Source organism: Amblyraja radiata, chromosome 6 (genome assembly GCF_010909765.2).
Source record: "Amblyraja radiata isolate CabotCenter1 chromosome 6, sAmbRad1.1.pri, whole genome shotgun sequence".
In the NCBI taxonomy this organism is placed as follows: domain Eukaryota; kingdom Metazoa; phylum Chordata; class Chondrichthyes; order Rajiformes; family Rajidae; genus Amblyraja; species Amblyraja radiata.
In genome coordinates, this window is record NC_045961.1 from 42,505,961 (window position 1) to 42,528,300 (window position 22,340).

Here is a 22,340-nt window from a genome sequence, read left to right on the forward strand (position 1 = left end):
GAATTGTCCTTCCATAAGCTAGGATACTGTCCAATTCACCTCTACCCCATTGTGGACATTGGCCTTTGTCTCTGGAACTGGTGAGGTACAATACTGAGAACTATATTCTGCACTCTGTATCCTTCCCTTTGCTCTAGCTATTGTACTTGAGTTTGGCTTAATTGTATTTATGTATAGTATTAGCATGCAAAGGAAAGCTTTTCACTGTACCTCAGTACATGTTACAATAATAAACCTAAACATGAACGTAAACCTAAATCTAACATCCTGTCAATTTCTATCCTCTGGTCGAGACGACATAAGGAAATTCAACAGTAATTTCTCTGTTATATTTAGAGAGGCTTCTCTAGACTACATCACTGTATTACAACAGTCAGCTTTCACTGAATTAATAATATTAGCATTTTCTTTGTGGCTTTGTTCATTTACTCAATCCAGTTCTTAGAAATGCAGAGAATATTTTTAAGCTGCAGGAGCTAATGTTTGCATTGTACAGCCATTACACCTCAACAAATGAAGATGAAAGATGATATAAACCTTATTGTCGCAAGCAATTGGTTTCTTGCATTCCTCGCAGGTATTTGAATAAAGACTTTCATAGCACTTCACACAATAGGGATTCTCCTCTCGAAGGATGTATTTTTTCCCAAAGAGAGACTCCTTGCAGTAGTGGCAGTCGAAATGTTCTGTCATTGTGCTTCTTGGAAAGCTTTAAGCACCTATAATTCGAAACAAGAGCAGGAATTTGAAACATTTCTGATTATCTCAATGCTTTTCAGCACAGCTACATCTGATTCAGTTCTTTCATCAAAAAAATAGACAGTTTTAAAGATCAACATGTGTAAATATGCATGACAACAGACATGTAAATTGTGACACACAGTCACAGTCACTCACTGTTCCGATGGTCAGACATGAGTTAAAATGGTAAATCATCAACCCCTCAGATTCATACAGTGCTGCTCGTCTTGTAAAGAGTGTGTGTGTGGTGCTGAAGCAATGAGTGGCTGGCTGCCTAATAAAATCGTGGTGTCATTTTACCATATAAGGGTATAAAAACTAGGAAATCATTCTCTCTCACAGCCTGGTTTTTAGCTGGCAATTGATCATCCTTTTCCGTTGGTTTACCATTTTTTCTACATTGCTTTCTTCTAATTTTTCTCAATGATTAAGCTGCCAAGTTCATTTCAAGCAGTGCTGAAACACGTCCTTGAATGAGTATTACTATGGACAATATTAAAATAGTATTGTATTTCAATAAACCATTGTGACTAAACATTAGACACGTTCAGTCTGGAGAAGGGTTCCGCTCCGAAACGTCACCCATCCTTTTTATCCAGCGATGCTGCCTGATCCGCTGAGTTACTTCAGCACTTTGTTGCGGTCTTCGGTATAAACCAACATCTACAGTTCCTTCCTACACATAACTAAACATTATTTAATTTCCATTGTATACAAATGTTGTACAGCAGTAAGAAATTCAAATTGATAGAAATTTATAATATTGTTAGACTGGAACTAAAGTGAAATGCGTGATTTTGAGAAATTCATTTTTTTCAAATTTTTGTATGGACAGGTGAATACATTGACCAATATACATCGTATCATCGTAAGGTTATTGGTCACCTTCTCCAGAGTTAAATGTTCACTCTGCATAATGTACTTAATATACTGTAGCTCACAAAACCGCTCACTATAATTACTGAAATACAAGACCCTGAATTGTTTTATCGTTATAATGGAATCAATAGACAATAGACAATAGGTGCAGGAGTAGGCCATTGTCTGCCATTCGAGCCAGCACCACCATTCAATGTGATCATGGCTGATCATCCCCAATCAGTACCCCGTTCCTGCCTTCTCCCCATATCCCCTGACTCTGCCCTAGTTTAAGAGCCCTATCTAGCTCTCTCTTGAAAGCATCCAGAGAACCCACCTCCACCGCCCTCTGAGGCAGAGAATTCCACAGACTCACCACTCTCTGTGAGAAAAAGTGTTTCCTCGTCTCCGTTCTAAGTGGCTTACTCCTTATTCTTAAACTGTGGCCCCTGGTTCTGGACTCCCCCAACATCGGGAACATGTTTCCTGCCTCTAGCGTGCCCAAACCCTTAACAATCCTATATTTTTCAATGAGATACCCTCTCATCCTTCTAAACTCCAGAGTGTACAAGCCCAGATGCTCCATTCTCTCAGTATATGACATTCCCACCATCCCGGGAATTAACCTTGTAAACCTACACTGCACTCCCTCAATAGCAATCTGTATTTAGAAGGGTGAGTGCAAATGTTAGTGTGTCCAACTGAAAATGACTTTCATATAAGTGTGTACATGCACATTTATTTATTTCTCCATTATAAAGACATTATTCCAGTTACAATGTGTAGGAAGGAACTGCAGACGCTGGTTTACACCGAAGATAGACACAAAATGCTGGAGTAACTTAGTGAGCCAGGCAGCATCACTGGAGAAAGGGAATGGGTGATGTTTTGGGTCGAAGCCCTTCTACTGAAAAATAATCTCAAAAGTCACCTATTCCTTTTCTCCAGAGATGCTGCCTGACCTGCTGAGTTACTCCAGCATCTTGTGTCTTATTCCAGTTCCAAGTGGTTTTATTTAGTCACTTAATGATTTGATTTCTAAACTGCGTCCCAGATACAATAAGCATTCCTCTCTGCTGTATTTCTACTCTTGTAAGAATCAACGCATTCTGTGTTGACTTCAGCTCTATATGACTGACCATGTTTACAGAGAGGCCAACTGCTGATCTAAATGGCAGTGCAAGGTTTCCTTTGCAGCACAGATGGCACAGTGACACAGCTGGCAGAGCTGCTGTCTCACAGCGCCAGAAATCCAGATTCAATCCTGACCTCGTGTGCTGTCTGTGTGGAGTATGCATGTATTCCCAGTAACCTTGCGGCCTTCCTCTGTGGACTAGTGTGAAATGGGTGATCAATGGTCAGCTTGAACTCGATGGGCCATGCAACCTGTTTCAATGCTCTATCTCCAAATAAAATTTAAAAAAACAGAAAATAGTCTTATTCCATTTCAGGGCCCCTGAATAACTGTCCATCATTATTTCTTCAGCTGCTCTACCAAGCACGCTTAAGAAGAATATTCTTGCATAACATTAAATCTTCCACATACAAGCACTTGCAGTATCAAGTAGAGTTAATATCCCTTTCAAATAATATAATAATTCACGCAAACTGGATGACGGTGTTATAAGTAATATACAAATTGTTCATTACCAGAACGCTAAAAACACCTCTGACCTCTGCCTAATGACCTCTGGAAGCCAAACCAAAACTGATACAAAATTAGTTTAAAAGAAGTCACATGTTGCATCGTGTATTGTTCGCATTTCTATTAAAGCCTTTGATTTGCAGTCATGATGTTTCGTTTAAAGATACAGCATGGAAACAGGCCCTTCGGCCCAAGGAGTCTGCACCGACCACCAACCAGCCACCCATGCACTAGCTCTGAGACATCCCACCTTTCACATCCACCCCTTACACACTTGTGGCAATTTTACAGAGGCAATTAACCTGCAAACCTGCATGTCTTTGGAATGTGGGAGGAAACGGGAGCACCTGTTGAAAACCCACGAGGTCACCGTGAAAACGTGCAAACTCCACCCCAACAGCACCCATGGTCATGATCGAACCCGGGTCTCTGACGCTGTGAAGCAGTGGCTCTACCAGCTGTGCCACTATGCCGCCCTTCTGATTTGCTGAACCTACTGTGTTCTTTTACTCTTTATTCCGTTACTATCTTGTAATACTTTGGCATTTTTTACATGAAGGTTTTGATTTTGTGTTTGGTCTGTAAACAAGTCTGGTTTCCCCTTCCTCAACCACAAGCAACAATATTGCACACAGCTGCAATACCAGAAGTATTTATGTTGCATGAACAAGTTGGTGATCAGAATAACAAATTATGAAAGTGCATTGTAAAACTGCAGGACACATTCCCTGTTTTCAACATCCAATAGTCTGTTGGACCAAAACTGTAAAAACATTGGACACATCGTATGACTTGCAATAGTAGGAAAGCTGTATAGAACTGCAAATTAGGATTGCAAGAGCAATATTTGAATAGCTATGCATAGGAATGCTAGAAACTGGGCAAGATATTTATGTGGCATCAGGAAACTTACTTGTCGATCCATGTCCCCTTTAGCGAAGTACCAGAAAAAAATGCAAAACCATTTCTGTTGGAGTATTATCAGAGTTAAATGTTTGGACCCCATGACTGGAGGCCTGGAGAAACAATCAGTAATTATTTTGATGCTCAAAAGGTCTATCACAGCATCGCAAATATGATATGATTCTGGATACACACTGTGAAATAAGTTTGCGTGTGGCTTAACTGAAGAACATATTCCCTCATGCAAATCATTAAAGACCCGAGGTTTAATGCTTTTACGTGTGTGCAAAACAGCTGCAAAAGAAGCTGTATTCATTGGCTATATTTAAGAGGAAGTTAGATGTGACCCTTGTGGCTAAAGGTATCAGGGGGTATGGAGAGAAGGCAGGTACAAGATAATGAGTTGGATGATCAGCCATGATCATATTGAATGGCGGTGCAGGCTTGAAGGGCCGAATAGCCTACTCATGCACCTATTTTCTATGTTTCTATGTAAAGAGCTGCAAAAGTGGATATGCCCTCTGAAAATAGGAAAGAATTTGGGTGAAAACATTAACATCAGTAACATTGTGAATTGTCAATGGCATGAGCAATGGTGGAAGTTCTGATATTAGATCCAGGTCCTGTAAGTGAACGTGGAGTGAAAGAAAGCCAGATTTGGTGGGCTAAAGTGTTTCCGCTAGAAAGGAGGCACCAGTGTAGAGAAGCCAGATATTTTAATTGCAGGAAACAAGGGTACACGGCTTCCGCAAGTAAAGATCAGCGGAAACCAGCAAACCACAAGAGTGGCAGCCACGCCTCTTTACAAAGAAAGATAAATAAATACAGCAGAGGTCCTCAGTACAGAGACATGCATAACATTGAAACAGAGTTTAGTTTAACGTAGTTTAGTTTATTGTCACGTGTACTGAGGTACAGTGAAAAAACAGTCAGCGAAAAGACTACATGATTACAATCGAGCCGTCCACAGTGTACAGATACATGATAAAGGGAATAACGTTTAGTGCAAGATAAAGAGGTAAAAAGCAATGACATGAGTGGGAGCAAGAGTCAGATGAGGCAACAATTTCAGAATTAAATAAGTAGGGTGCAGACATAACACTCTCTCTCCATCTCCTCAGTATCTGGTCCCAAGATTAGGCTTTCCACTGTCGGACATAGGAGATTCCCATTGTCTGTGGTTTCCCCCACTGCTGTCGTTGATGGATCTCTCACCTGTGTCTCCGCTATGTCCTGCAGTTCTGCTCTCGCTCCAAAGATTTACCCTGGTTCTTACCTTTCACCCCACCAGCTAAACAGCATCTGCAAACATGAATATTGAAACTGCCAGCAAGCTCTCCGAGCTGTTTGTGTGAACCAATAATTTCTACCCAATCCTGCCACACTGTTGGCTCTACTTCTTCAACAATGAAAGAGAAACAAGCCCTGGTGGTGAGGAACATTGAGCAAAAGTCATATAATCTGGGCAAGAATCTGCTCCGCAGAGAGTGGTTTTTAGGGCATTATAACACCAGCCCTGTGTTAAAATAGGCTTGTGATGTTTCCAACTACAATGTTGGGGCGATGACTAACAATGTAATGGACAGTTTCCATGGGAACCCAGCTTTTGTATCATGCTCAATAACTTAAAGTGGAAAAGATTATGTCTGACAAAGAATGAGGTACGGGTTATTACTTTGGAGCTTCAGACATTCTGATTTAAAAGACCAAACCCTTTATTAACTATTCTGATGGACGACTTGATCCCAGCAAATAATAAGAAAATAATGAAGAATGTGAGATTGCAGCAAGCTAAACACAGATGTGACCTGATCGTGACTTTCTGTGCAATTGGAAACAGAATTCCCCCACTTTTTATTTTTGCTGACTCCTCAAGATAAAGGTCAACATTGGATTAGTATGTTTGATTACTTTTTGTACTCTGGAGGAGTCTTTAGTGATTCAAGTATTTGGATAAAAAGATACAGAGTGCTGGAATAACTCAACAGGTCAGGCAGAATCTCTGGAGAGCATGGATAGGTGATAATAGATTAGATTTGCATTCCTTTATCCAAGTCATGTCTCTACTATTTATTTCATTCCCCTTACATGTTTTTCCTCTACCTGCTAAATTTTTGTAAGGTGTCCTTGAGACTCTTGAAAGGCACCCATAAATAAAATGTATTATTATTATTATTATTATACTAAAATGCAGCTACTCGTTCACACAGTTCTGTTATAACTTCCTGACCATTCCATATAAAATATTGCCTTTTCCAAATGTAGCACCTATAAAATTAGATTTGCATTCCTTTATTCAAGCAAGATTTGATTCTGACCCAACCTTGTAAATCAGATGAATAACTGGAGATATGGTTATAAGAGAAATAGGGTAGCACAGTGGCACAGCTGCCTCACAGCACCAAAATCCCGAGTTCGATCCTGACCTCGGGTGCTGTCCGTGTGGTGTTTGCACGTTCTCCCTTTGACCATGTGGGTTTTCTCCGGGTGTTATAGCTTTCTCCAACATCCCAAAGACGTGGAGCTTTGTGGTTTAGTTTATCCCTAATGTGGGATAACAGAACTGGAGTGAATGGGTGATCGATGGTCGACATGGACTTGGTGGTTTGAAAGATCTGTTTCCTTACTGTATCACTAAACTAAACTAAGTAGACCTATTGACTGATTATCTTCCTCACGATATTACATACTTGGAGTCAGTGGTGATTTTTTTCTAAACATTTCCTCAGTAACTCACATATCTAAGAGCAAACTAACAACGTAATGGATAGTAGGCCACCACATCCAAGTTCCTTTTCAAAGTTGTTCACTATCCTGGTTTGGAAATATATCACTGTTCCTCCATCACTGCCAAGTACAAATGCATCAACTCCCTACCCAAGAGGTATGGACCGAGCTGGCTGCCTGCCCCTTTTCCGAGGATACGTCCGTGCCCGGGTGCAGTTAGAAAGGGAATACGCCCTGTCTGCGGGCACCCTGGGGGAGTTCCGGGACCACTGGGCTCCGCAGGGTGTAGAATGTGTCCTCAATAAGGATTGTATCATAATTGTATAATAGTTTATTATGGATATATGTTTGTATTGTATTATGGTGGTGGGCTCTTGCTTGTTTTATTGTAGTGTAAATATTATTTTTTAATAATTGAATAAATTTTTTGATTAAAAACAAAACAAAAAAACAGGTATGGAATTCCTATATCTGGACTGAACAATGATGGAGCGACAGTGATAGTAGCTTAATATTTGGACTGTGGCTGTTTGAAAAGTGGCTCAAGGGAATTCAGTGATATCAAATGGGCAGCACAGTAATAGACTTGCTGCCTTACAGTGCCAGAGACCCGGGTTCGATCCAGACTACGGGTTCTGTCAGTACAGAGTTTGAGAGTTTGTACATTCTCCTGTGACCAGCCCTGTGCTTTCTCTAGGTGTATCCTTCACATCCCAAACACGTGCAGCTTTGTAGGTAAATTGGCACCTGTAAATTAACCACAGTGTGGAGGTTAGAACTAGTTATTGGGTGACCGCTGGTCGGCATGGATTCAGTGGGCTGAAGAGGCTGTTTGCATGTTGTATCTCTAAAACTAAATGCTGCCACACATCCTGTACATGGATAAATATAATTCACTAGACTAAGTGGGACCCCGACGCAATATTCCACCTCTCCACCAATTCCAATATTGGTGGCCAGTGGGGGGGCTTTCTGGAGTGCTGGTATGGGTTCTTGGGGTGGCAGCTCAGTCCCTCAAGCCTGATCTGCTGGCAGCTCACTCACGGTTGGTGGGCTGGCAGTTGACTCATGACTATTCCTTGAAATTCCATTTCAAGCAGGGTGCAAGGCCACCGAATTTAAGTGCAGTTTCCAACCACTTCAAGCAGGGTGCAAGACCACTGAATTCAAGTGCAGTTTCATACCACTTCAAGCTGGATCCAAAGCCACCAAATTCAAGTGCAGTTTCATACTACTTTCAGCAGGGTGCAAGGCCACCAAATTCAAGTGCAGTTTCATACCACTTCAAGCAGGATGCAAGGCCGCCAAATTTAAGTGCAGCTTCCTACCATTTCATGCAGGGTGAAACCACCATAAAACCACACAAAACACCAAACTCACAATTCAGTAGACATTCAGTGTGTTCAGTTGATTCACAGCTCAGACAGAGTCGTGACATCTCCCTCCCCCATCATGCAGAGACTGAACCACACCCACACTTCCGGGTTTTATAACCCCTCCCCCTCCCACCGGAAAAGGTGTGGCTTTCATGGCGTGATTGACAGGAGAGAGATTCTCAATATTTTTTAAACACAAATAACACTTTTATTTTTCATTGATGGGAAGAATTCTCTGCACCTGCTCAGCGGAGGGAGACTGAGTAAGATGGCCAAAACTCACAGCTGTAAGTGGTAGCGTTTTATCTAAAATCAATATAGAGTGCAAACAGGAAGTAAGTGCATTTGCAGTAGTGCCTTTTAACTTCAAGCCAAAGCACCCAAGCTGCCATTTGCAGTAAGTAGTGCCTTTCAACTTCAAGCCAAAGCACCCGCCACCATTTGCAGTAAGTAGTACCTTTCAACTTCATGACACCATTTGCAGTTAGTGCCTTTCACCTTCAAGCCAAAGCACCCAAGCCACCATTTGCAGTAAGAAGTGCCTTTCAACTTCAAGCCAAATCACCAAAGCCACCATTTGCAATGTAGTGCCTTTCAACTTCAAGCCAAAGCACCCAAGCCACCATTTGCAGTAAGTAGTTCCTTACACCTTCAAGCCAAAGCACCCAAGCCACCATTTGCAGTAAGAAGTGCCTTTCAGCTTCATGCCACCATTTGCAGTAAGTAGTGCCTTTCAACTTCAAGCCAAATCATCCAAGCCACCATTTGCAGTAAGTAGTCTCTTTCAACAGCAAGCCAAAGCACCCAAGCCACCATTTACAGTAAGTAGTGTCTTTCAACTTCAAGCCAAAGCACCCAAGCCACCATTTGCAGCAAGTAGTGCTGTTCAACGTCAAGCCAAAGCACCCAAGCCACCATTTGCAGTAAGTAGTGCCTTTCAACTTCAAGCCAAAGCATCAAGCCACCATTTGCAGTAAGTAGTGCCTTTCAACTTCAAGCCAAAGCACCCAAGCCACCATTTGCAGTAAGTAGTGCCTTTCAACTTCAAGCCAAAGCACCCAAGCCACCATTTGCAGTAAGTAGTGCCTTTCAACTTCAAGCCAAAGCACCCAAACAACCATTTGCAGGCAGTGCCTTTTTACTTCAAACAAACCATATTTTCATTTTCAAACCACATTAAGGGGACTCACAGTTGTGTAGACACTTGTTCAGTGTTATTCAGAGCTCAGAGAGACGTGACCCTTGGCTTCACCCATCTTGCAGAGGCTGAGTGTGGCGCACCGCTTCCTGGTTTTATAGTCCCTCCCCCTCCCTCCAGCAGGGGCAGCAGAGAGAATGGTGAATTTCTTTCAAACATTAATACCTCCCTGATTTGTCATTGATGGGAAAAATCCTCCGTGCCCGTAAGGCGGAGGGGGGCTCTGAGTGAGGTGGCCAAAAATGACGGCCGTAGGTGGCGGGGCTCTGTCGGAAATCGCAGCACAATGGGCCAAAAGCGGTCAACATCAGAGTTTTAGTAATATAGATAGTTGCATCTTTAAACATTAACATCTTGTTCTCTCTTTATCAATAGATGTGTCTATGCGTGTACTTATACAGTGATCCTGATTCGGGGGGGAGGGGCAGTGTATCCTGTGATATGTCAAATTCTCTACAACATAACACCACCACAGTCATTGTCCATCAGCCTGAAGTCTTAACATGCAAATCGTTTAAGGTTTCTGTCTTGCAAAGTATTACACTTCTTTGGAGGATTTCTCATTTTCCCTCTTCCTGAGATGTTGACCATAAACCAGAAGAGAATCACTCTACAGTGGGAAAGTTGACTGTTTCTCTGCCTGAAGCATTACGACAAAGTAAAAGTGAAGTAGGCAAGGAACCAATTTAATAATAAATGTTTCTTTAGAATTAAAATTAAATTACTCAAAGTGCTGGAGTAACTCAGTGGGTCAGGTGACATCCCCTGAGAATCTGAAGAAGAGTCTCGACCCGAAATATTCCCTATCCATGTTCTCCAGAGATGCTACCTGGCCCGCTGAGTTACTCCAGCATTTGATGTCTCGTTTTTTTGTGAATCAGCATCTGCAGTTCCTTGTTTCCAGCTCTAGAATTAATTTTCCTTTAGTCAATCTGCAACAATAACAAATGAGATAAGGATGGCACCCTGATGCAGCTGATAAAGCTGCAGCCTCACAGCGCCAGTGACCCTGGTTCGATCCTGACCTTGGGTGCTGTCCGTGTGGAGTTTGCACGTTCTCCCTATGACCGCGTGGGTTTCCTCCAAGAGCTCCAGTTTCTTTCCACATCCCACAGACGTGTAACTTTGAAGGTTAATTGGCATTAGAAATCGATTCTCATGAAGTGCACCAAGATGGATATTTAAGTACTGTGCCGAAAAGTGTTCCATTATTATTCATTGAGGTTAAATTATTTTTATAATAATATTGTTTTATAAGTAATTAATATATTATAATAATTATTAATAATATTATATCAATAATATTGATTTAAAATCAATATTAAATAATGATTTTATTTAAACACTCATTGAAAGAAAAAAGCAAATTGCAACGTGTCTCTCCCTCAGAGAAATTAGGCATCACCCGAGGAGTCCCAACATTTCAAGTTGCAACCCTTGGCTTCTCCCCAATACAGTGGATGTTGTGAAGTGTGCTGGCACGTACTGAGACAGGGCACAATCTAATTCTGGTTTGAACTTTCCATTTCCCCAGAGGACGTCTTGTTCCACATTTTAAAGGACAGCTTGCCAATAATAGCCGAACAGGTGACGATACTCTGTACTAAGTGTGGCCGCTGCCTCCTAGTGGTCTACTGCGGCATGTCACAACAATGTTATCGCTAGTTTAGTTTAGAGATGCAGCGTGGAAACAGGCCCTTCGACCCACCGAGTCTGCGCCGACCAGTGATCCCTGTACACTTGCTCTATCCAACACACTAGAGACAATTGACAGTTTTACCAAAGCCAATTAACCTGCAAACCTGTACGTCTTTGGAATGTGGGAGGAAACTGGAGCACCCGGGAAAAAACCCACGCAGTCATAGGGAGAATGTACAAACTCCATACAGATAGCACCCGTACTCAGGATCAAACCGGGTCTCTGGCACTGTAAGGCAGCAACTCCACCATCTGGCACCACTGTGCTGCTCAGCTATCTGAGAGTGGTCAGTGATCAGTGGGCCATTTACCATTCATTGGCAGACATATCTGCCTTGTCTCTTCTTGAATCTTTGGACTGATTCCTCTCCACAGACTGTGGGTGACAGAGTGGCACAGCTAGTAGAGCTGCTGGCTTACAGTTCCAGCGACATAGGTACAATCCTGGCCTCCGTTGCTGTCTGTGTGGAGTTTGCACGTTTTCCATATGACCTCATGGGTTTGCTCTGGGTGCTCAAGTTTCCTCTCAAGTCTCAAAAATTAGCAGGTTGGTCGGTCAGTTGTAAATTGTGACAATAAGTTGTGACAGTAAGTTGTAAATAGGTTTCCCCTCATGTGTGGCTGAGTGGTAGATTCTGGGGGGGGGGGGAGAGGGGGGGGGGCGGCACAGTGGCGCAGCGGTAAAGTTGCTGCCTCACAGAACCAGACACCTGGGTTCGATCCTGACTACAGGTGTTGCCTGTGTGGAGAATGTATGTGGTGATCGTTGGTCGGCGCGGACTCAGTGGGCCAAAGGACCTGTTTCCGTCCTGTATCTCCAAAGTGTAAAGTCTCAAGTGAAGTGATGAGAATGTGGGGTGAATAATCTGGAATGTGTAGGATTAGGGTAAATGGGTGGTTGCTAGTTGGCATGGACTCAGTGGGCCGAAGGGCCTGTTTCTTTGTTCTACCTCACTATGATTTACAACTATGACATTAGCAAAATAACCAAATTGGTCCTCTGGTGTTACCAACATTCTGTAATGTTACACAGATGGTGGTGGGTGTATGGAATGAGCTGCCAAATGAGGTAGTTAAGGGAAGTACTCTAACAACATTTAAAAGACATGTGGACAGGTACATGGATAGGAAAGGCTTTGAGGGATTTGGGCCACACGTAGGCAGGTGGGACTAGTGTAGATGGGGCATTATGGTCAGCATGGGTAAGTTGGGCCAAAGTGTCAATTTCCGTACTGTATGACTATGAATCTATGTCTGCAAAGCCATATTTTGGATAAGCATAATAGCAACATATGAATTATAGTAGGTCACTTGACCCCACAAGCCTGTTCCACCACTCAACAAGAATACGGTTGAGCCTTAGCTCCAGAACAATAACATTTATCCCCCTTGCTTATGAGGAAGCTATCTAACTCCGCCTTAAATATATTCATAGATTCTGCATCCATATCCATGAAGAAAAACAGATCCAAAGATTCATGACCTTCAGAGAAAGAAATGAATTTTGCTTTTGTGTTAAACAGGCAACTCCTTTTTTTTGAAGTGATCCGCTGCTTCCAGATTCTCCCACAGTTCATACATTCTCCCTGTGACCATGTGGGTTTTCTCTGAGTGCTCCAGTTTCCTCTCGCACTCAAAGATGTGCGGGTTTGTAGGTTAATTAGTTTTGGTAAAATTGTAAATTGTCCGTAGTCTGTAGGATAGGGTTAGTGTATCGCTGGTCAGGGCAGACTCGGTGGGCCAAAGAGCCTGACTCCGCACCTTATCTCTAAAGTCTAACAAATATTCTCTTCACACCAACCCTGTGGAGACCTGTGTCAAGAATGACATTTTGTTCAAACTTGTTTTTGAATGACAAATAAAGAAATTCAATTCAATTCAAAACTGAAACCCTATCAACTCCCTCGGTTGTGCTAAATAACCCATGGTACTATTCTGAAGAATAACCAGCTAACTATCCCTGATATCCTTCACATACATTACTTATAACAAAATTCGTTTATCTAACCATTGGTACTTGTGCATGAAAGATTCACAAAATAGCAAATTGCTTGGTCCATTACGGGTACTGACCTTCAAGCCATTTAGTTTATTGTCACGTGCCATTGAAGGGGTCTATGGGAGACGCTGCCTCAACAAAAGGCAACTAACATCATCAAAGACCGTCACCACCGTGGCCATGCTCTCATTTCACTCCTATCATCAGGAAGATAGTATAGGAGTCTGAAAACCGTGACCTCCAGGTTCAAGAACAGTTTCTTCCCAACAACCATCAGGATCTTGAACACTACAAACACTAAAATACGAACTATAGACTACCTTTGGTTGCATTAAGGACTTTGGGCTTTTTTGCACTAGCATTGGGGTTATTAATTTATTGAATTTTATTTTGTTGATTATATGTTATGTATGCGTATTATATTTACAGGCCCGTTATGCTGTTGCAAGTGGGAATTTCATTGGTTCACAGTGTTCGATACATATGCATCTTCTGCGGTTGCAGAGGAAGGTACCGGGGAGGGGGTGGTTTGGTTGGGAAGGGATGAGTTAGCCAGGGAGTTGCAGAGGGAACAGTCTCTGCGGAAGGCGGAAAGGAGATGCAATATATGTCCCAATACCGATTCCCTCTCTGTCCAGGGACCCGACAGTCCTTTCAGGTTAGGCAGAGGTTCACTTGCACCTCCTCTAACCTCATTTATTGTATGCGCTGTTTAAGATGTGGATTCTTACACATCGGCGAGATCAAACGTGGACTGGGCTGAACACCTTTGCTCAGTCTGAACCTACCTAATCTCCCAGTTGGCAAATACTTTAATTCTCCTTCACATTCCCACACTGACCTCTCTGTCCTAGGCCTCCTCCATTGTCGGACTGCGGCTCGTTGCAAATTGGTGAAACAGTATTTCATCTTTAGCTTGGGCAGCTTACAACCCAGTGGTATAAATTATGATTTCTCTAACTTCAAGTAACCCCTGCACACCCTCTCTCTCCATCCCTCCCCCCACCCAAGTCGCACCAAGTTCTCGTTTTCACCCAACAAACAGCTAACAATGGTCTGTTTCCTTTATAATTGTTACTTTTTTTGCATATCTTTCATTCATTGTTCTTTTTCTCTCTATATCACTGTCTACATCTCTCGTTTATCTTTCCCCTGACTAGTCTGAAGAAGGGTCTTGACCCAAAACGTCAGCTATTCCTTGGCTCCAGAGATGCTGCCTGTCCCGCTGAGTTACTCCAGCATTTTGTGTCTATTTTTGGTTTAAACCAGCATTGCAGTTCCTTCCTACACCTCGTTCTTACTCTCTTCTCTCTCTCAACTCTTCTTTTAAAGTTGGTCCTACCATCAAATAATGTATATAAAAAAATTAACATGCATAGATAGAAAGGGATGAGAGATGAGATCCCGCAGAGGGAATATATAGAGTGTTAGGCTGAAGGTGAAAAAGCAAGACCTCAAGGGTAGTAATCTCTGGGTTACACCCCTGGTTCCACGTGCTGAGTGAGAGTGAAAATGGGAACAGATGGCTATGTGGCTGAGCAGCTGGGGCAGGGAGCTGGGATTCGAGTTTTTGATCCATTGGGATCTCTTCCGGGATAGGGATGACCTGTACAAGAGGGATGGATTGCATGGAGGTGGACCATTATCCTGGCATGCAGAAATGCTATGACTAATTGAGAGGGTTTAAACTTATTTGGCAGGGGGAATGGTGCCTAATATAATGGAGAGGTAATTGAGAAGGTTGAGGCAAATGCAGAAAGAGAGCAAGTTTAGTAAACAAGACCGGCAGGGGCCGCGGGAAGATTTTCATGCTGTATCTCTAAATTCTAAAGTCTAAAGGAAAGTTCAGGACCAGCAAGTTTTTGTTAGTCTGAACGGCAGGGGTAGGAACACTGGATGACGAGATATTGAGGCTTTGGTCAAGATAAAGAAGGCATATGTCATATTTAGTAAGTTGGGATGGTGAATTTGTTGAGGAGTATTGATGGTGTAGGATGACACTTAAGAGGGTAATCGGGAGGGAAAAATGGAACATGAGATAACTTTGGCAGATAAGGTGGAGGAGAATCGTAAAGTATATTAAGGGCAAAGGAAAAACTAGGGAGAGAATTGAGCCTACTAAAGATTAATGAGATCATCTGTGTGCGAAGCCACAGGAGATGAGCAAAGTGTTAAATTAATATTTTTTGGATTTATTTTTGTTTTGTTTTTAGAGGTCACCGTGGAAACAAGCCCTTAGACCCACCATGTCCGCGCTGACCAGTGATCACCCGTACACTAGTTCTAATCCTACACACTCGTGTCAATTTTTACAGAACCCAATTAACTTACATACCTGGAATGTGGGAAGAAACCCGAGCACTCGGATACAAACTCACTCACAGGGACAACGTACAAACTCCATTCAGACACCAACCATCAGAATCGAATCCGGGTCTGTGCCACAGTGCCGCACATTAACTCGTGAGAAAGATATGGAAGCCCGGGAACTTGGGGAAGTTAATAGGGATGTGTTGAAAAGAGTCCACATTACAGATTTAAAACGCATTAAGGTAGATAAATCCGCAGGATCAGATCAAGGGGATTGATCTGATCCCCTTGATCGGACATTGTGGAAAGCCAGGAAGCTAATTGCAGAGGCAGATGGGACATCTTAATCGGCATGGGCAAGTTGGGCCGAAGGACCTGTTTTCATGTGAATGAATCTATGACTCCATGACTCTAAATACTTCCTATTGGAAGAAGGAATCGTCAATGTTTGTTGTTCAACTATCAGTGCATTTCATCAAGGTCTGGCCAATGGTTTCCTCCCACATCCCAAAGACATGCTGGTTTATAGGTTAATTGCCCCTAGTGTGTAGGAAGTGGATGAAAAAGTGGGATAACATGGAACTAATGTGAGCAGGTGAGTGATGGTCGGCATGGACTCGGCGGGCTGAAGGGCCTGCTCCCATGCTGCATCTCTAAAACTAAAAAATGTTGTTCAACTATCAGTGCATTTCATCAAGGTCTGGCCAATGGTGTTAAATCAGAGCAACAACAGTCATTAGATTCCAACAGCCATTGCAATCCAAAAATTTAGAATGAGGTCACTGAATAACAAAATAAGGGACCTGTATGTCTAAAGTGCTCCCTTATTCAATGGCAATGAAAGCCGATAGATTTGCTCTATCGATGGTGATATCAGTGTTTCTGTCTGTGTTTCAAAGCATGAGACGTACAAAAGCAGATAAATTAATCTTTCTTTCATCCCCAGGCGGGTTAAGCCTTATTACATGGTCCTGTAGTTTTTGATTTATTTAGTTTTAGAGATGCAGCATGGGAGCAGGCCCTTCAGCCTGTCGAGTCCATGCCGACCATCACTCACCTGCTCACATTAGTTCCATGTTATCCCACTTTTTCATCCACTTCCTACACACTAGGGGCAATTAACCTATAAACCAGCATGTCTTTGGGATGTGGGAGGAAACCGGAGCACCCGGAAAACGTGTAAAAACTCCACACAAATTCACTCGAAGTCAGGATTGAACCCGGGTGTCTGACACTGGTGAGGTAACCGTACAGATGCACCACTGTGCTGCCAGTAGTTTCATAACTAATCAATCCTGATTAAACAAATAGACTCTAAAATTAAGTAACTGATGTTGAAGTTATTATGAAAACTTATATTTTGAAATAAAATCTGAAGGAAAAAAAATATGAGGTGTTACTGTTTTAATGGGAAGTAACAAAATTAAATATCAGTTTGCCAACATCTACAGGAAAGTAGTTGCCTGAGACCTGAAGAAGGGTCTCGACCCAAAACGTCACCCATCCCTTCTCTCCAGAGATGCTGCCTGTCCCGCTGAGTTACTCCAGCATTTTGTGTCTACAGTACCTTCGATTTAAACCAGAATCTGTAGTTCTTTCCTACACAAAGTAGTTGTTTCCCTACTTTTCTGTCACTATTTATGTCACTTATTTTGCAGCACAGAAATAAAGGACATAGGAATAGAAGTGGAATTATTAATTGAATGGTAATTGATTTAAAAAAAACATATAGAGGGGCTCCCCGGATTATGGAAACTTGATTTACGGAAATCTAACTTTTCTAGGCTGCCAATCCACCGAGGAAATGCCTGATCCGCCGAAAACCAAAGATGCTGTAGGATCTTTGCCGAAAACCAAAGATGCTGTAGGATCTTTGCCGAAAACCAAAGATGCTTTGCCGAAATCCGCAGTCAAAGGGGGCAAGAAGCGCAGGAGGTCGAGGAAGGAGAGTTACTCCGTCTACATCTACAAAGTGATGAAGCAGGTTCACCCGGATACCGGCATCTCCTCCAAGGCCATGGGCATCATGAACTCGTTCGTGAACGATATTTTCGAGCGTATCGCGGGTGAGGCTTCCCGCCTGGCGCATTATAACAAGCGGGCGACCATCAGCTCCCGAGAGATTCAGACCGCCATGCGCCTGCTTCTTCCCGGGGAGCTGGCCAAGCACGCCGTGTCGGAAGGGACAAAGGCGGTGACCAAGTACACCAGTTCCAAATAAAGATCCACACATTGTTGAGAAAACACCGAAAACCCAACGTTTGTTTGTTAAACGAATAATATTAAAATAGTTTGTGGTATTCACTAATTACTGGATACAGTATATGTTCTGTTAGTTTCATTACGGGTATGTTAGGGTGAACATACAAGATATTTGATGAAATGAGAGAGTTATAGGAAGTGTATGCAGAGCAATATGACGTGGGTAGCTATAGGCAATAGAGTTTTTCCATCCTGGTATTGGGGGAAATTGTTTTTTCTGACATACAAAAAATTTGGTTTATGGACATTTTAGTTTAGTTTAGAATACACCGCGGAAAAAGGCCCTTTGGATCACCGAGTCTGCGCCGACCAGTCGTCTGCATACACTAGCAGTATCCTACACACATGGGACAATTTAAAATCGTTACTGAAGCCAATTAACCTACAAACCTGTATGTCTTTGGAGTGTGGGAGGAACCCGGAGCACCCGGGGAAACCCCATGCAGTCACGGGGAGAACGTACAAACTCCGTACAGACAGCACCCGTAGTTCTCAGGGACAGAAATTTTACGTAACCCAGGGGTTGCCTGGATTCATATAGTTCAGCAATTTTGACTGAGCTGTTTTTGTTGTACAGGTAATAAATATTGCTAAAATGATTCAGTTGCTACATCATACAAAACTCACTGAGATAAATTATTCAGATACATTTTTCACACAGCACAACAACAATCAAAAGTGATGATTTTTATATGGCTGATGCAATACTCTGGATTGGAAATCTTAGTTGAAAAGCAAAAAAACTTTAGATAGTGGAGATCTGAAATAATAGCAGAAAATACTGGTGATTCTCGGCAGGTTGGGCAGTATGTATAGAGAGACAAACAGAGTTAAAGTTTCAGGTTTATAACCTGATGCTGCCTGACCTTCTGGGTTTTGTGTTTTCATTGGAATTTTTTTGTGTCAATCCGTTAATGCGTTCTGCTAATTGGTCTAATTCGAGAAGGCAGCAATAGTATCTAGGTTTCTTCTACTGACGGAGTTTGGTTGATAAGTCTACCGTCACAGTTGGAGCAAGATGCGGGAAAGCTGCTGACTAGTGTAAAACTGAAACAACCAGAACATAAGTGAATAAGCAACATCCAGAACATCTGGGAGTGAAAGGAAGAAAATAGAATCAAATTTAATAAAGTGCAAAATGTGGGATATTTTTTTTGAAACAGAATGGAATTATGTTATTGCGTTGAGTGAATATCGGCACACAATAACTGGATCACTGCAAATATTTTAATAATTTCTCCAAATCTAGTTGTATTTCATTATGCAATGTGGTTATACAATAATGGATACCAAGCATTATAAGAGTCTGATAGAAAACATAGAACATAGAAAACATAGAAAAATAGGTGTAGGAGTAGGCCATTCGGCCCTTCGAGCCAGCACCGCCATTCAAATGATCATGGCTGATCATCTAAAATCAGTACCCCGTTCCTGCTTTTCCCCATATACCCTTGATTCCGTTAGCCTTAAGAGCAAAATCTAACTCTCTCTTGAAAGTGTTATGACCACATACTGTATTCCAGTAGTTAATTTGTGTATTTTAGTATTACACAGGATGAAATTAAATGAATTAAAGGGAGATGGATTGATTTTGTGGATAAAAGGAGGACGTGAGGGGGCAATAAACCGTGAGTATTTTCAGAGGGTTTCAAAGCAGTCCCATAATGAATCTATTGATTCATTAACCTTTGAATTGAATGTTTCCAGGGTTAAAAGTTCTCTACTTAAGAAATGATGGAAGGAGAATGAATGAAGATATTAAACAGTTGTGGCAAAAAGATGTGGTATACATATAGTTAGAGAGCGAAAACAATCCTTACCTCAAAATGGACTGCAACTATCTTCAGTTCCAAGGCAAATGAACAACAGAGCCCAACAAGAGGAGAGACCTTCTGCTGCATTTGACTGTCAAAGCTTCGTGTTCAGTAGATGACACCAGCAATTAGGCAGATTGACATTCTTTTGCCTAAGAGTCTATAAATACAATATCTCCAAAGCAACTGCTGTTCACTCGAGATAAGAACCACTATTGCTATGCACAATTTCCTACCTTTTAAGGTATCAGACATTTAACAACACATGTCCTGCAATGGAAAGTCTGCACCAGTAAAAATGTAACCACATATCCTGTTACTTCGAGGACATATAAAGCCTGGATTAGTCTCTGGTCAATTGTAACTTATTCCATTTCTATAATTTTCTCACATGCACGACATAAGGAACTGAATGAATACAGCACAAAATAAATGCTTCACTCTGGAATTAGTTTCATAAAAGTAAAATAGGTTCAGATCATGTCATGCAAAAGGTGCTGCTGGTGATTGACTGCACTAATAGATCACTAATCTAGTGCAATCGTGGCTAAGGACAGATTAAGCAATTAAACAAGAACAAAATATAAATAACCTCCAGCAAAAGAGTGAGCAAAAAACAATCACAGAAAATGCAATGTAAGAACATGTCGCTTCACCATACTGGTCCGGAAGGTCAGTGTTAAACTTATTCAACCCATTTACAGCTGGATGTTAACTGAGCAGACTAACGCAAAAGTTTCATTGGAAAAGTTATTTACAGAAAAGTCATTACTTATGGCACGATAAAGAATAAAGAAAGTAATTGGGTGCCTTGAGCATTGAAATTGTTCAAATATGAAGATATACGTAGTCAAAGAGCAAGGAAACAGGGAAACTTCAGCCCAGCAACCCACACCGACCAAGCTGCCCCATCTACGCTAGTCACACCTCCCCATGTTTGGCTAAGATATACATCTTAGAATATTCAATTTATCCATTGTTGACTCCATGAAGCAAGAATCTAAAAAGCATTTATCATTTTTTTCAGCACCTGCAACGCTCATATCAGGCACGTGCCGTGAATAATTACTCAGGGTAGGCAGTCAGTCGGCTTTTAAAGAATCTTAAACCGCGCATGCGCAGATTGTTCTCTCTGTAAACTGTCAGTCGACATTTATAAAGTCTTCAAAAGCCAAATCTCTCAATAAAGTACCGTATTTCCCGGCAATGAAAATGCAACCCCATTTTGAGTTGCTGAATTTTTAAAGAAGGCTGGTGGGACATAGAATTTCTCACACTCAAAAAAATAAAAATAAAGAAAGCAATTTGCCCAAGGATTCCAAATCTCCTTCATTCTGAATTACTGAAATGGTGGGGGGTGGAGGGTGACAGCAGGTGGAGAGATGGTGGGAAAAGCATGAGCACACCGGGACAAGAATCAGTTGTGATCTTATTGAATGACAATACATGTTCAAGGGACCAATTGAGGGGAGAGTTCCTTCAGTGTGTGGGAGTCTGGCCAGGGGTAAAGTTGCGGGGAGGGCAGGAGCATTGAGAAGGAGGGGATCGGAGATCATGCCAGTAACTCACTCACTCACCGCTGTCGTGGCGCTCCGGGCGTGGAGCCACCGCATTGTGGCTGGGGTGGGAAAGAGCTCGGGTGGCTGCGAGCGACCTCGGGACCGGACAGCGGAACTGGACGCCACCTCAGCGCCTTCTGCCGGCCCGCTCACCTCTGGCAGTGCTCTCCGTCTGAACATCTCTCACCTGCCGCTCGCCGGCTTCGCTCTTGTCAGCCGCTTCCCACAAATTTTTTAATTCCGACAGCCTAGTAACCTCAATTGGTTCCTTGATCACGCTGTCGGAATTTAAGGATTTGCGGGAAGCGGCTGGCATGAGTGAGGCCGGCGAGCGTCAGGAGAGAGGTTTTCAGATGGAGAGCATTGCCAGAGGTGAGCGGGGGCCAGCAGAAGGAGCTGAGGTGGCGGTCGGTTCCGCTGTCCGGTCCCGGCAGCCGCTCGCAGCTACCCAAGCTACTTCTCCCCCTGGCCACAATGCGGTGGCTCCGAGCGCGGACCGTCGCGGCAAGTGAGTTGCTGGCATGATCCCCGACCCCCTCATTCTCAACGCTCCTGCCCTCCCCGCAACTTTACCCCAGGCCAGACTCCCCACACGTTGTGAAAGGAACTCTCCCTTCCTCAGCAGCGCTGCCCTTTTACAGCCGCTTCCCATCAGCTGCCAGCAATGAGGGGTAGACTTGGCGATCCCTCAGTACAACAACATCGTTCGTGATGTTGCTGTACTGAGGGATAGCCAAGTCTATCTTTCTTGGCTAAGAACCTTCCAACTTCGGCTTCCAAGACACATGTAAATTGTTTAGCCTTATTTCTGCGTAAAAAATAGCATCTTCATTGCCGGGAAATACGGTATTTAAAAACATATAGCACCAAGAAATTTACTTACCACATCATTTGTACACGAACTCCATCCTTCTCTCTTTGTTTCTTAAGATACTCTTATGATAATGGCAATCCATGTTTGAAAAACCCGCCAAGAAACTTGCGCTGCGCATGTGCAGTAAGCTGCTGTGCATGCGCTGTACTGCAAAGGCAGAATTTCAGCTGCCTAGAGTACCCTGGAAATTGACGGCTTGAAGCAGCGTCGACGGCACTTCTGCTGCACAGACCTTCGCATGTTACATGTACTGCGGATGAAAGGCACGGAGAATTATGCCTACGGATCTCTTAAGTAGTCATTATTCTCCCATGTCTTTACTATTTATATTTAATAATTAACATTTTATTATTTTAGTCTGGGTTGGCAGTGCATA

At 42.6% G+C, this 22,340-nt stretch overlaps 1 protein-coding gene across 2 annotated transcripts in view; it reads right to left on the reverse strand.

The window, feature by feature from the left end:
• The window catches only part of fhl2 (four and a half LIM domains 2), a 45,378-nt gene extending 25,710 nt beyond the window's left edge, over nt 1-19,668 (reverse strand). The window contains exons 1-2 of one of the 2 annotated variants that reach the window (XM_033022614.1): nt 19,538-19,668; nt 538-719 (exon numbers count right to left, since the gene is read on the reverse strand). In XM_033022614.1, the coding sequence (XP_032878505.1) occupies nt 538-693 (156 nt within the window). In that variant the 5' untranslated portion in view covers nt 694-719; nt 19,538-19,668. Of the gene's footprint in view, nt 1-537; nt 720-897; nt 1,017-19,537 lie in introns of those variants that run through there. The other variant, XM_033022616.1, reaches the window with a different exon arrangement.
• Between the last annotated feature and the right edge of the window lie 2,672 nt (nt 19,669-22,340).